Genomic DNA, 18,113 nt, shown 5'->3' on the forward strand with positions numbered 1-18,113 from the left:
TGCAGACCACAGATAGAATGATTCACTGATTCGCATCAGTCCCGATTCATCAGCCCCGATTCATCAGTCCCGATTCATCAGCCCCGATTCATCAGTCCCGATTCATCAGCCCCGATTCATCAGCCCCGATTCATCAGCCCCGATTCATCAGTCCCGATTCATCAGTCCCGATTCATCAGCCCCGATTCATCAGCCCCGATTCATCAGCCCCGATTCATCAGTCCCGATTCATCAGCCCCGATTCATCGGATGGCACTGTGATGGACTGCATCCAATTTGTTGAGTAGGGTATTGGAGTCTATTTTGTAAATGACATCGCCAAAGTCGAGGATTGGAAGGATGGTCAGTTTTACGAGGGTATGTTTGGCAGCATGAGTGAAGGATGCTTTGTTGCGAAATAGGAAGCCAATTCTAGATTTAACTTTGGATTGAGATGTTTGATATGGGTCTGGAAGGAGAGTAAACACACCCCTACTGTCAAACCTATAAACACACCCTACTGCCAATCCTTCTCCTTGACAGCTGACACTATAAACACACCCCTACTGTCAATAAACACACCCCTACTGCCAATCCTTCTCTATGACAGCTGACACTATAAACACACCCCTACTGTCAATAAACACACCCCTACTGCCAATCCTTCTCCTTGACAGCTGACACTATAAACACACCCCTACTGCCAATCCTTCTCAGCTGACACTCAGCTGACACTGTAAACACACCCCTACTGTCAAACCTATAAACACACCCCTACTGCCAATCCTTCTCCTCGACAGCTGACGCTATAACCACACCCCTACTGTCCATCCTTCTACTCGACAGCTGACACTATATACACACCCCTACTGTCAAACCTATAAACACACCCCTACTGCCAATCCTTCTCCTCGACAGCTGACGCTATAACCACACCCCTACTGTCCATCCTTCTCCTTGACAGCTGACGCTATAACCACACCCCTACTGTCCATCCTTCTCCTTGACAGCTGACGCTATAACCACACCCCTACTGTCAACCCTCTCCTTGACAGCTGACGCTATAACCACTCCCCTACTGTCCATCCTTCTCCTTGACAGCTGACGCTATAAACACACCCCTACTGTCAACCCTCTCCTTGACAGCTGACACTATAACCACACCCCTACTGTCCATCCTTCTCCTTGACAGCTGACACTATAACAACAACCCTACTGTCAACCCTCTCCTTGACAGCTGACACTATAACCACACCCCTACTGTCCATCCTTCTCCTTGACAGCTGACACTATAACCACACCCCTACTGTCAACCCTCTCCTTGACAGCTGACACTATAACCACACCCCTACTGTCAACCCTCTCCTTGACAGCTGACACTATAACCACACCCCTACTGTCAACCCTCTCCTTGACAGCTGACACTATAACCACACCCCTACTGTCAACCCTCTCCTTGACAGCTGACGCTATAACCACTCCCCTACTGTCCATCCTTCTCCTTGACAGCTGACACTATAACCACACCCCTACTGTCCATCCTTCTCCTTGACAGCTGACACTATAACCACACCCCTACTGTCAACCCTCTCCTTGACAGCTGACACTATAACCACACCCCTACTGTCCATCCTTCTCCTTGACAGCTGACACTATAACCACACCCCTACTGTCAACCCTCTCCTTGACAGCTGACACTATAACCACACCCCTACTGTCAACCCTCTCCTTGACAGCTGACACTATAACCACACCCCTACTGTCAACCCTCTCCTTGACAGCTGACACTATAACCACACCCCTACTGTCAACCCTCTCCTTGACAGCTGACACTATAAACACACCCCTACTGTCCATCCTTCTCCTTGACAGCTGACACTATAACCACACCCCTACTGTCAACCCTCTCCTTGACAGCTGACACTATAACCACACCCCTACTGTCAACCCTCTCCTTGACAGCTGACACTATAACCACACCCCTACTGTCAACCCTATAAACACACCCCTACTGTCAACCCTATAAACACACCCCTACTGTCAAACCTATAAACACACCCCTACTGTCAACCCTATAACCACACCCCTACTGTCAACCCTATAAACACACCCCTACTGTCAAACCTATAAACACACCCCTACTGTCAAACCTATAAACACACCCCTACTGTCAATCCTCTCCTTGACACCCCTTCCTTTCAGATGAGAGAGAGAAAGAGAAGAACATCTGCGAAAGTGACCTGCTCAATGACAGTTGACACCAAGAACCCTTTCCCCATTAAAAATATGACTGCGATCACAGGAAACATACACCCAGAGTCAAAGTTTATATATATATATTTTTTTTACAGTAGACTTGGGCAATATCCAGATTGGCATACCTTTATAATGACCTTGTGCCATACCAGGATATTCAGTAATATTAATGTGTTTATTATTATTATTATTATTATTATATTTTGTATTTTTATTTAACTAGGCAACTCAGTTAAGAACAAATTCTTATTTACAATGACGGCATACACCGCCAAACCCGGACGACGCTGGGCCGATTGTGCGCTGCCCTATGGGAACTCCCTATCACGGCCAGTTGTGATACAGCCTGGATTCGAACCTGGGTGTCTGTAGTGTTGAGATGCAGTGCCTTAGACCGCTGCGTCACATTCAGGATCTATCCTGTAGTACTGAAGTTGAGGCCACAACCAATTTAAATTCCTAACACATATCATACAAAACTCTAATTCGTAAAACATACATGAAATGGATGAGGAACATCCACAAACTAATAAATACCATACTAAATGTAACAACACAGAACACATACTAAATGTAACAACACAGAACACATACTAAATGTAACAACACAGAACACATACTAAATGTAACAACACAGAACACATACTAAATGTAACAACACATACAGAACACATACTAAATGTAACAAACATACTAAAGAACACATACTAAATGTAACAACACAGACCACATACTAAATGTAACAACACATACTAAATGTAACAACACATACTAAATGTAACAACACATACTAAATGTAACAACACAGAACACATACTAAATGTAACAACACATACTAAATGTAACAACACAGAACACATACTAAATGTAACAACACAGAACACATACTAAATGTAACAACACAGAACACATACTAAATGTAACAACACAGAATACATACTAAATGTAACAACACATACTAAATGTAACAACACAGAACACATACTAAATGTAACAACACAGTAAACATACATGAAATGGATAACAACACCACAAACTAAATGTAAAACACATACTAAATGTAACAAAACAGAACACATACTAAATGTAACAACACAGAACACATACTAAATGTAACAACACATACTAAATGTAACAACACAGAACACATACTAAATGTAACAACACAGAACACATACTAAATGTAACACACAGAACACATACTAAATGTAACAAAACAGAACACATACTAAATGTAACAACACATACTAAATGTAACAACACATACTAAATGTAACAACACAGAACACATACTAAATGTAACAACACATACTAAATGTAACAACACATACTAAATGTAACAACACAGAACACATACTAAATGTAACAACACATACTAAATGTAACAACACAGAACACATACTAAATGTAACAACACATACTAAATGTAACAACACATACTGTAACAAATGTGACAACACATACTAAATGTAACAACACATACTAAATGTAACAACACATACTAAATGTAACAACACAAACACATACTAAATGTAACAACACATACTAAATGTAACAACACATACTAAATGTAACAACACATACTAAATGTAACAACACATACTAAATGTAACAAAAACAACACATACTAAATGTAACAACATATGCAAAACACATACTAAATGTAACAACACATACTAAATGTAACAACACATACTAAATGTAACAAACAACACATACTAAATGTAACAACACAAAACACATACTAAATGTAACAACACATACTAAATGTAACAACACAGAACACATACTAAATGTAACAACACACAACACATACTAAATGTAACAACACATACTAAATGTAACAACACATACTAAATGTAACAACACATACTAAATGTAACAACACATACTAAATGTAACAACACAAAACACATACTAAATGTAACAACACATACTAAATGTAACAACACATAACACATACTAAATGTAACAACACATACTAAATGTAACAACACACATACTAAATGTAACAACACAGAACACATACTAAATGTAACAACACATACTAAATGTAACAACACATACTAAATGTACACAGAACACATACTAAATGTAACAACACATACTAAATGTACACAACACATACTAAATGTAACAACACATACTAAATGTAACAACACATACTAAATGTAACAACACATACTAAATGTAACAACACATACTAAATGTAACAACACACAACACATACTAAACAAAACACATACTAAATGTAACAACACATACTAAATGTAACAACACATACTAAATGTAACAACACATACTAAATGTAACAACACATACTAAATGTAACAACACATACTAAATGTAACAACACATACTAAATGTAACAACACAAAACACATACTAAATGTAACAACAACAACACATACTAAATGTAACAACACATACTAAATGTAACAACATACTAAATGTAACAACACAGAACACATACTAAATGTAACAACACAGTAACAAAACACATACTAAATGTAACAACACAAAACACATACTAAATGTAACAACATACTAAATGTAACAACACAGAACACATACTAAATGTAACAACACAGAACACATACTAAATGTAACAACACAGAACACATACTAAATGTAACAACACATACTAAATGTAACAACACAGAACACATACTAAATGTAACAACACAGAACACATACTAAATGTAACAACACATACTAAATGTAACAACACAGAACACATACTAAATGTAACAACACATACTAAATGTAACAACACAGAACACATACTAAATGTAACAACACAGAACACATACTAAATGTAACAACACATACTAAATGTAACAACACAGAACACATACTAAATGTAACAACACAGAACACATACTAAATGTAACAACACAGAACACATACTAAATGTAATAACACAGAACACATACTAAATGTAACAACACACTAAAGAACACATACTAAATGTAACAACACAGAACACATACTAAATGTAACAACACATACTAAATGTAACAACACAGAACACATACTAAATGTAACAACACATACTAAATGTAACAACACAGAACACATACTAAATGTAACAACACAGAACACATACTAAATGTAACAACACAGAACACATACTAAATGTAACAACACAGAACACATACTAAATGTAACAACACAGAACACATACTAAATGTAACAACACATACTAAATGTAACAACACAAATGAACACATACTAAATGTAACAACACAGAACACATACTAAATGTAACAACACAGAACACATACTAAATGTAATAACACAGAACACATACTAAATGTAACAACACAGAACACATACTAAATGTAACAACACATACTAAATGTAACAACACAGAACACATACTAAATGTAACAACACATACTAAATGTAACAACACAGAACACATACTAAATGTACACAGAACACATACTAAATGTAACAACACATACTAAATGTAACAACACATACTAAATGTAACAACACATACTAAATGTAACAACACAGAACACATACTAAATGTAACAACACATACTAAATGTAACAACACATACTAAATGTAACAACACATACTAAATGTCTAACAACACATACTAAATGTAACAGAACACATACTAAATGTAACAACACATACTAAATGTAACAACACATACTAAATGTAACACACTAAATGAACACATACTAAATGTAACAACACATACTAAATGTAACAACACATACAGTAACAAAAACACATACTAAATGTAACAACACATACTAAATGTAACAGCACATACTAAATGTAACAACACATACTAAATGTAACAACACATACAACACATACTAAATGTAACAACACATACTAAATGTAACAGAACACATACTAAATGTAACAACACAGAACACATACTAAATGTAACAACACAGAACACATACTAAATGTAACAACACAGAATACATAAATGTAACAACACATACTAAATGTAACAACACAGAACACATACTAAATGTAACAACACATACTAAATGTAACAACACATACTAAATGTAACAACACATACTAAATGTAACAACACAGAACACATACTAAATGTAACAACACATACTAAATGTAACAACACATACTAAATGTAACAACACATACTAAATGTAACAACACAGAACACATACTAAATGTAACAACACAGAACACATACTAAATGTAAACAACACATACTAAATGTAACAACACAGAACACATACTAAATGTAACAACACATACTAAATGTAACAACACAGAACACATACTAAATGTAACAACACAGAACACGTACTAAATGTAACAACACAGAACACATACTAAATGTAACAACACATACTAAATGTAACAACACAGAACACATACTAAATGTAACAACATACATGAACACATACTAAATGTAACAACACAGAACACATACTAAATGTAACAACACAGAACACATACTAAATGTAACAACACAGAACACATACTAAATGTAACAACACAGAACACATACTAAATGTAACAACACAGTAAACACATACTAAATGTAACAACACAGAACACATACTAAATGTAACAACACAGAACACATACTAAATGTAACAACACATACTAAATGTAACAACACATACTAAATGTAACAACACAGAACACATACTAAATGTAACAACACAGAACACATACTAAATGTAACAACACAGAACACATACTAAATGTAACAACACAGAACACATACTAAATGTAACAACACATACTAAATGTAACAGCACATACTAAATGTAACAACACATACTAAATGTAACAACACATAATAAATGTAACAACACAGAACACATACTAAATGTAACAACACAAACACATACTAAATGTAATAACACAGAACACATACTAAATGTAACAACACAGAACACATACTAAATGTAACAACACATACTAAATGTAACAACACAGAACACATACTAAATGTAACAACACATACTAAATGTAACAACACATACTAAATGTAACAACACATACTAAATGTAACAACACATACTAAATGTAACAACACAGAACACATACTAAATGTAACAACACATACTAAATGTAACAGAAACACAGAACACATACTAAATGTAACAACACATACTAAATGTAACAACACATACTAAATGTAACAACACATACTAAATGTAACAACACATACTAAATGTAACAAAAACAGAACACATACTAAATGTAACAACACATACTAAATGTAACAACACATACTAAATGTAACAACACATACTAAATGTAACAACACAGAACACATACTAAATGTAACAACACATACTAAATGTAACAACACAGAACACATACTAAATGTAACAACACATACTAAATGTAACAACACATACTAAATGTAACAACACATACTAAATGTAACAACACAGAACACATACTAAATGTAACAAAACATACTAAATGTAACAAACAGAACATACTAAATGTAACAACACATACTAAATGTAACAACACATACTAAATGTAACAACACAGAACACATACTAAATGTAACAACACACAACACATACTAAATGTAACAACACATACTAAATGTAACAACACATACTAAATGTAACAACACATACTAAATGTAACAACACATACTAAATGTAACAACACATACTAAATGTAACAACACACAACACATACTAAATGTAACAACACATACTAAATGTAACAACACACAACACATACTAAATGTAACAACACATACTAAATGTAACAACACATACTAAATGTAACAACACATACTAAATGTAACAACACAGAACACATACTAAATGTAACAACACATACTAAATGTAACAACACATACTAAATGTAACAACACAGAACACATACTAAATGTAACAACACATACTAAATGTAACAACACATAACACATACTAAATGTAACAACACATACTAAATGTAACAACACATACTAAATGTAACAACACAGAACACATACTAAATGTAACAACACATACTAAATGTAACAACACATACTAAATGTAACAACACACAACACATACTAAATGTAACAACACATACTAAATGTAACAACACAGAACACATACTAAATGTAACAACACATACTAAATGTAACAACACACAACACATACTAAATGTAACAACACATACTAAATGTAACAACACATACTAAATGTAACAACACATACTAAATGTAACAACACATACTAAATGTAACAACACATACTAAATGTAACAACACATACTAAATGTAACAACACATACTAAATGTAACAACACAGAACACATACTAAATGTAACAACACACAACACATACTAAATGTAACAACACATACTAAATGTAACAACACATACTAAATGTAACAACACACAACACATACTAAATGTAACAACACATACTAAATGTAACAACACATACTAAATGTAACAACACATACTAAATGTAACAACACATACTAAATGTAACAACACATACTAAATGTAACAACACTAAAAAACACATACTAAATGTAACAACACATACTAAATGTAACAACACATACTAAATGTAACAACACATACTAAATGTAACAACACAGAACACATACTAAATGTAACAACACAGAACACATACTAAATGTAACAACACAGAACACATACTAAATGTAACAACACAAAACACATACTAAATGTAACAACACATACTAAATGTAACAACACATACTAAATGTAACAACACAGAACACATACTAAATGTAACAAAACATACTAAATGTAACAACACATACTAAATGTAACAACACATACTAAATGTAACAACACAAAACACATACTAAATGTAACAACACATACTAAATGTAACAACACATACTAAATGTAACAACACAGAACACATACTAAATGTAACAACACATACTAAATGTAACAACACAGAACACATACTAAATGTAACAACACAGAACACATACTAAATGTAACAACACAAAACACATACTAAATGTAACAACACATACTAAATGTAACAAAACACATACTAAATGTAACAACACAGAACACATACTAAATGTAACAACACACATACTAAAAAACACATACTAAATGTAACAACACAGAACACATACTAAATGTAACAGCACATACTAAATGTAACAACACAGAACACATACTAAATGTAACAACACATACTAAATGTAACAACACAGAACACATACTAAATGTAACAACACATACTAAATGTAACAACACATACTAAATGTAACAACACACAACACATACTAAATGTAACAACACATACTAAATGTAACGACACAGAACACATACTAAATGTAACAACACATACTAAATGTAACAACACAGAACACATACTAAATGTAACAACACAGAACACATACTAAATGTAACAACACATACTAAATGTAACAACACATACTAAATGTAACAACACAGAACACATACTAAATGTAACAACACAGAACACATACTAAATGTAACAACACATACTAAATGTAACAACACAGAACACATACTAAATGTAACAACACATACTAAATGTAACAACACAGAACACATACTAAATGTAACTAAACACAGAACACATACTAAATGTAACAACACATACTAAATGTAACAACACAGAACACATACTAAATGTAACAACACATACTAAATGTAACAACACATACTAAATGTAATACTAAATGACACAAAACACATACTAAATGTAACAACACATACTAAATGTAACAACACATACTAAATGTAACAACACAGAACACATACTAAATGTAACAACACATACTAAATGTAACAACACATACTAAATGTAACAACACAGAACACATACTAAATGTAACAACACAGAACACATACTAAATGTAACAACACAGAACACATACTAAATGTAACAACACATACTAAATGTAAACACATACTAAATGTAACAACACATACTAAATGTAACAACACAGAACACATACTAAATGTAACAACACAGAACACATACTAAATGTAACAACACATACTAAATGTAACAACACATACTAAATGTAACAACACATACTAAATGTAACAAACACAGAACACATACTAAATGTAACAACACACAACACATACTAAATGTAACAACACAGAACACATACTAAATGTAACAAAACATACTAAATGTAACAACACATACTAAATGTAACAACACATACTAAATGTAACAACACAGAACACATACTAAATGTAACAACACAGAACACATACTAAATGTAACAACACAAAACACATACTAAATGTAACAACATACTAAATGTAACAACACAGAACACATACTAAATGTAACAACACAGAACACATACTAAACAACACAAACAACACAGAACACATACTAAATGTAACAACACATACTAAATGTAATAACACAGAACACATACTAAATGTAACAAAACATACTAAATGTAACAACACAGAACACATACTAAATGTAACAACACAGAACACATACTAAATGTAACAAACACAGAACACATACTAAATGTAACAACACAAAACACATACTAAATGTAACACATACTAAATGTAACAACACATACTAAATGTAACAACACAGAACACATACTAAATGTAACAGAACAAACTAAATAACACATACTAAATGTAACAACACATACTAAATGTAACAACACATACTACTAAATGTAACAACACAGAACACATACTAAATGTAACAAACACTAAAGAACACATACTAAATGTAACAACACATACTAAATGTAACAACACATACTAAATGTAACAACACAGAACACATACTAAATGTAACAACACATAACACATACTAAATGTAACAACACATACTACATGTAACAACACATACTAAATGTAACAACACACAACACATACTAAATGTAACAACACATACTAAATGTAATAACACAGAACACATACTAAATGTAACAACACATACTAAATGTAACAACACATAACACATACTAAATGTAACAACACAGAACACATACTAAATGTAACAACACATAATAAATGTAACAACACATACTAAATGTAACAACACACAACACATACTAAATGTAACAACACATACTAAATGTAACAAAAACAGAACACATACTAAATGTAACAACACATACTAAATGTAACAACACAGTAAACACATACTAAATGTAACAACACATACTAAATGTAACAACACAGAACACATAATAAATGTAACAACACATAACACATACTAAATGTAACAACACAGAACACATACTAAATGTAACAACACATAATAAATGTAACAACACATACTAAATGTAACAACACAACACATACTAAATGTAACAACACATACTAAATGTAACAACACATACTAAATGTAACAACACATAACACATAATAAATGTAACAACACATACTAAATGTAACAACACATACTAAATGTAACAACACAGAACACATAATAAATGTAACAACACATAACACATACTAAATGTAACACACACTAAAGAACACATACTAAATGTAACAACACATAACACATACTAAATGTAACAACACAGAACACATACTAAATGTAACAACACAGAACACATACTAAATCTAACAACACATACTAAATGTAACAACACATACTAAATGTAACAACACAGAACACATACTAAATGTAACAACACATACTAAATGTAACAACACATACTAAATGTAACAACACATACTAAATGTAACAACACAGAACACATACTAAATGTAACAACACACAACACATACTAAATGTAACAACACATACTAAATGTAACAACACATACTAAATGTAACAACACATACTAAATGTAACAACACATACTAAATGTAACAACACATACTAAATGTAACAACACATACTAAATGTAACAACACAGAACACATACTAAATGTAACAACACATACTAAATGTAACAACACATACTAAATGTAACAACACATACTAAATGTAACAACACATACTAAATGTAACAACACATACTAAATGTAACAACACATACTAAATGTGACAACACATACTAAATGTGACAACACATACTAAATGTAACAACACAGAACACATACTAAATGTAACAACACATACTAAATGTAACAACACATACTAAATGTAACAACACATACTAAATGTAACAACACAGAACACATACTAAATGTAACAACACATACTAAATGTAACAACACATACTAAATGTAACAACACATACTAAATGTAACAACACATACTAAATGTAACAACACATACTAAATGTAACAACACATACTAAATGTAACAACACACAACACATACTAAATGTAACAACACATACTAAATGTAACAACACATACTAAATGTAACAACACATACTAAATGTAACAACACATACTAAATCTAACAACACATACTAAATGTAACAACACATACTAAATGTAACAACACAGAACACATACTAAATCTAACAACACATACTAAATGTAACAACACATACTAAATGTAACAACACAGAACACATACTAAATGTAACAACACACAACACATACTAAATGTAACAACACATACTAAATGTAACAACACATACTAAATGTAACAACACATACTAAATGTAACAACACAGAACACATACTAAATGTAACAACACATACTAAATGTAACAACACATACTAAATGTAACAACACATACTAAATGTAACAACACATACTAAATGTAACAACACATAATAAATGTAACAACACATACTAAATGTAACAACACATACTAAATGTAACAACACAGAACACATACTAAATGTAACAACACACACTAAATGTGACAACACAGAACACATACTAAATGTAACAACACATACTAAATGTAACAACACATACTAAATGTAACAACACACAACACATACTAAATGTAACAACACATACTAAATGTAACAACACATACTAAATGTAACAACACATACTAAATGTAACAACACATACTAAATGTAACAACACACAACACATACTAAATGTAACAACACATACTAAATGTAACAACACATACTAAATGTAACAACACATACTAAATGTAACAACACATACTAAATGTAACAACACAGAACACATACTAAATGTAACAACACATACTAAATGTAACAACACATACTAAATGTAACAACACATACTAAATGTAACAACACATACTAAATGTAACAACACAGAACACTAAATACTAAATGTAACAACACATACTAAATGTAACAACACATACTAAATGTAACAACACATACTAAATGTAACAACACATACTAAATGTAACAACACAGAACACATACTAAATGTAACAACACATACTAAATGTAACAACACATACTAAATGTAACAACACATACTAAATGTAACAACACATACTAAATGTAACAACACAGAACACATACTAAATGTAACAACACATACTAAATGTAACAACACATACTAAATGTAACAACACATACTAAATGTAACAACACAGAACACATACTAAATGTAACAACACATACTAAATGTAACAACACATACTAAATGTAACAACACAGAACACATACTAAATGTAACAACACATACTAAATGTAACAACACATACTAAATGTAACAACACATACTAAATGTAACAACACATACTAAATGTAACAACACATACTAAATGTAACAACACAGAACACATACTAAATGTAACAACACATACTAAATGTAACAACACATACTAAATGTAACAACACATACTAAATGTAACAACACATACTAAATGTAACAACACAGAACACATACTAAATGTAACAACACATACTAAATGTAACAACACATACTAAATGTAACAACACATACTAAATGTAACAACACATACTAAATGTAACAACACACAACACATACTAAATGTAACAACACACAACACATACTAAATGTAACAACACATACTAAATGTAACAACACATACTAAATGTAACAACACATACTAAATGTAACAACACATACTAAATGTAACAACACAGAACACATACTAAATGTAACAACACATACTAAATGTAACAACATATACTAAATGTAACAACACATACTAAATGTAACAACACACAACACATACTAAATGTAATAACACAGAACACATACTAAATGTAACAACACATACTAAATGTAACAACACATACTAAATGTAACAACACAAAACACATACTAAATGTAACAACACATACTAAATGTAACAACACAGAACACATACTAAATGTAACAACACATACTAAATGTAACAACACATACTAAATGTAACAAAACATACTAAATGTAACAGGACATACTAAATGTAACAACACATACTAAATGTAACAACACATACTAAATGTAACAACACATATTAAATGGAGGAAGACACATGTATATTTACATCTACCCCGAGTCCAGCTTGGTTGAGCATGAATGATGTTTTCAAAATGCAAGTTACCGACATCATTGAGATTTTCTTAACTTTGTGGCCAAGTGTGAGAAAGACATTAAATGTTACCACCCTGACACGGTATATAAACTGCGCAAAGGACGTTTATTTACTATTTTGTAGAAATGACACAAGGCGCATTTAGAGAAATATCGGCCAGAATTGTAGCGACATAACGTGACGTTTTTTATTCAGTTACAAAAGTATAATGATGACAATCACGAAACAAGAGAGAGAGAAAAACGACGCCCTGAAACCAAGCCTGTTTCTACCACACTTAACTAACTAACTAATAAAGTTAGTCACGTACCTTTTTCACTTTCTTCACATCCTCTTCCATTTCTAAGTGTTGATCCTCTTCATGACAACTCTCTTAGAGACACACTGATAATCTTTGACATTTCCAACCCAAAGTAAAAAATAAAAACAAATAGCATAGCGAGTGGGCCTCCTGTGATCATAAAATGTGTGGAATAATAACAGTTTGTAACTTCGATAACATTCAATTCTCGCGTTGTCAAAAAAACACAAAAAAACACTTTATTTCCTTATGTCAGATAGCAGTGACTTGGTATTATTATTAAAACAACTACATGGAAAAGATAAGGGGAATAAAAACAGACAAAAACAGCATGAACTTTTCTACCGTGTCGCCATTTTGAGTGTTCTTCTTCGGTGTCATGGTGTTCAGCACATTTTGTTTGTGCATGCTGCCACCTACTGTGCGGAAGTGATCAGTCACCTTACATTTTTTTGTGATACAAAAATTAAAACCAAGAGGGATAATAGAAAAATACTACTGACAAGGCCCACGGACTGGGAGGAAGGGATTCATTCATTTTATCATATTTATCCAATGCCAAATCACTGTGTCTTGTTTGCAACGAAACTGTCCCTGTTTGCAAATAATTCAATCTAAGATATTTTAAGGAATCTGAGTATGGTCCTTTCAAAAGTTAGACCTACCTTTCTACCCCAGACAGAGTAGAACCTACCTTTCTACCCCAGACAGAGTAGAACCTACCTTTCCACCCCAGACAGAGTAGACCTACCTTTCCACCCCAGACAGAGTAGACCTACCTTTCCACCCCAGACAGAGTAGACCTACCTTTCCACCCCCCTACCTTTCCACCCCAGACAGAGTAGGCCTACCTTTCCACCCCAGACAGAGTAGGACCTACCTTTCCACCCCCCTACCTTTCCACCCCAGACAGAGTAGACCTACCTTTCCACCCCAGACAGAGTAGACCTACCTTTCCACCCCAGACAGAGTAGTCCTCCTGATGCAGCTTTAACCGCTGGTTACTCTTCTTCTGTGGTTTAACCGCTGATTACTCTTCTTCTGTGGTTTAACCGCTGGTTACTCTTCTTCTGTGGTTTAACCGCTGGTTACTCTTCTTCTGTGGTTTAACCGCTGGTTACTCTTCTTCTGTGGTTTAACCGCTGGTTACTCTTCTTCTGTGGTTTAACCGCTGGTTATTCTTCTTCTGTGGTTTAACCGCTGGTTACTCTTCTTCTGTGGTTTAACCGCTGGTTACTCTTCTTCTGTGGTTTAACCGCTGGTTACTCTTCTTCTGTGGTTTAACGCAACGAGAGAAGATATTTCCCTAAAAGCTGTCTGAGTTGAAACATCTTAGATTACTTCCCATTCAAAGTCAACCTCTGAATGTCAATGCAACAAAACAGTGATATAGACAAAACAACAGTCTTTCCTGGGTATTTTACAGGTGATTTCTACCATAAAACACTGTGGACCAAATCACACTGAGTGTCCAAAACATTATGAACACCTTCCTAATATTGAGCTGCACCCCTATTTTTCTTGCTCTCAGAACAGCCTCAATTCATTGGGATATGAACTCTGCAGTGTGTTGAAAGCGTTCCACAGGGATGCTGGTCCAAAACATCTCACAGTTGTTTCAAGGTGGTTGTGTTTGTCACGTCTTCCACCGAAGGTGGCTCCTCTTCCTGCTCTGGGCGGTGCTCGGCGGTCGTCGTCGCCTCGTCTACTAGCTCCCACCGAAGGTGGCTCCTCTCCCTATTCTGGGCGGTGCTCGGCGGTCGTCGTCGCCTGGTCCACTAGCTCCCACCGAAGGTGGCTCCTCTCCCTATTCTGGGCGGTGCTCTGCGGTTGTTGTCGCCTGGTCCACTAGCTCCCACCGACGGTGGCTCCTCTCCCTGTTCGGGCGGTGCTCGGCGGTCGTCGTAGCCTGGACCACTAGCTCCCACCGAAGGTGGCTCCTCTCCCTGTTCGGGCGGTGCTCGGCGGTCGTCGTCGCCTGGTCCACTAGCTCCCACCGAAGGTGGCTCCTCTCCCTGTTCGGGCGGTGCTCGGCGGTCGTCGTCGCCTCGTCCACTAGCTCCCACCGAAGGTGGCTCCTCTCCCTGTTCGGGCGGTGCTCGGCGGTCGTCGTCGCCTGGTCCACTAGCTCCCACCGGAGGTGGCTCCTCTCCCTGTTGGGGCGGTGCTCGGCGGTCGTCGTCGCCTGGTCCACTAGCTCCCACCGAAGGTGGCTCCTCTCCCTGTTCGGGCGGTGCTCGGCGGTCGTCGTCGCCTGGTCCACTAGCTCCCACCGAAGGTGGCTCCTCTCCCTGTTCGGGCGGTGCTCGGCGGTCGTCGTCGTCGACTGGTCCACTAGCTCCCACCGAAGGTGGCTCCTCTCCCTGTTCGGGCGGTGCTCGGCGGTCGTCGTCGCCTGGTCTACTAGCTCCCCACCGAAGGTGGCTCCTCTCCCTGTTCGGGCGGTGCTCGGCGGTCGTCGTCGCCTCGTCTACTAGCTCCCACCGAAGGTGGCTCCTCTCCCTGTTCGGGCGGTGCTCGGCGGTCGTCGTCGCCTGGTCCACTAGCTCCCACCGAAGGTGGCTCCTCTCCCTGTTCTGGGCGGTGCTCGGCGGTGTCGTCGCCTGGTCCACTAGCTCCCAACGAAGGTGGCTCCTCTCCCTGTTCGGGCGGTGCTCGGCGGTCGTCGTCGCCTGGTCTACTAGCTCCCACCGAAGGTGGCTCCTCTCCCTATTCTGGGCGGTGCTCGGCGGTGTCGTCGCCTGGTCCACTAGTTCCCACCGAAGGTGGCTCCTCTCCCTGTTCGGGCGGTGCTCGGCGGTCGTCGTCGCCTGGTCCACTAGTTCCCACCGAAGGTGGCTCCTCTCCCTGTTCGGGCGGTGCTCGGCGGTCGTCGTCGCCTGGTCCACTAGCTCCCACCGAAGGTGGCTCCTCTCCCTGTTCGGGCGGTGCTCGGCGGTCGTCGTCGTCGACTGGTCCACTAGCTCCCACCGAAGGTGGCTCCTCTCCCTGTTCGGGCGGTGCTCGGCGGTCGTCGTCGCCTGGTCTACTAGCTCCCACCGAAGGTGGCTCCTCTCCCTGTTCGGGCGGTGCTCGGCGGTCGTCGTCGCCTGGTCCACTAGCTCCCACCGAAGTTGGCTCCTCTCCCTGTTCTGGGCGGTGCTCGGCGGTGTCGTCGCCTGGTCCACTAGCTCCCACCGAT

At 35.8% G+C, this 18,113-nt stretch overlaps 1 protein-coding gene across 1 annotated transcript in view; it reads right to left on the reverse strand.

The window, feature by feature from the left end:
- LOC118381087 (cerebral cavernous malformations protein 2 homolog) overlaps positions 1–15,235 on the reverse strand; it is a 38,851-nt gene extending 23,616 nt beyond the window's left edge. Inside the window, exon 1 of the mRNA XM_052504461.1 lies at positions 14,942–15,235. Coding sequence (XP_052360421.1) covers positions 14,942–14,971 — 30 coding nt within the window. The 5' untranslated portion in view covers positions 14,972–15,235. The remainder of the gene's footprint in view (positions 1–14,941) is intronic.
- Positions 15,236–18,113: the final 2,878 nt, after the last annotated feature.

This window comes from Oncorhynchus keta, unplaced genomic scaffold (genome assembly GCF_023373465.1).
Source record: "Oncorhynchus keta strain PuntledgeMale-10-30-2019 unplaced genomic scaffold, Oket_V2 Un_contig_1927_pilon_pilon, whole genome shotgun sequence".
NCBI lineage: Eukaryota > Metazoa > Chordata > Actinopteri > Salmoniformes > Salmonidae > Oncorhynchus > Oncorhynchus keta.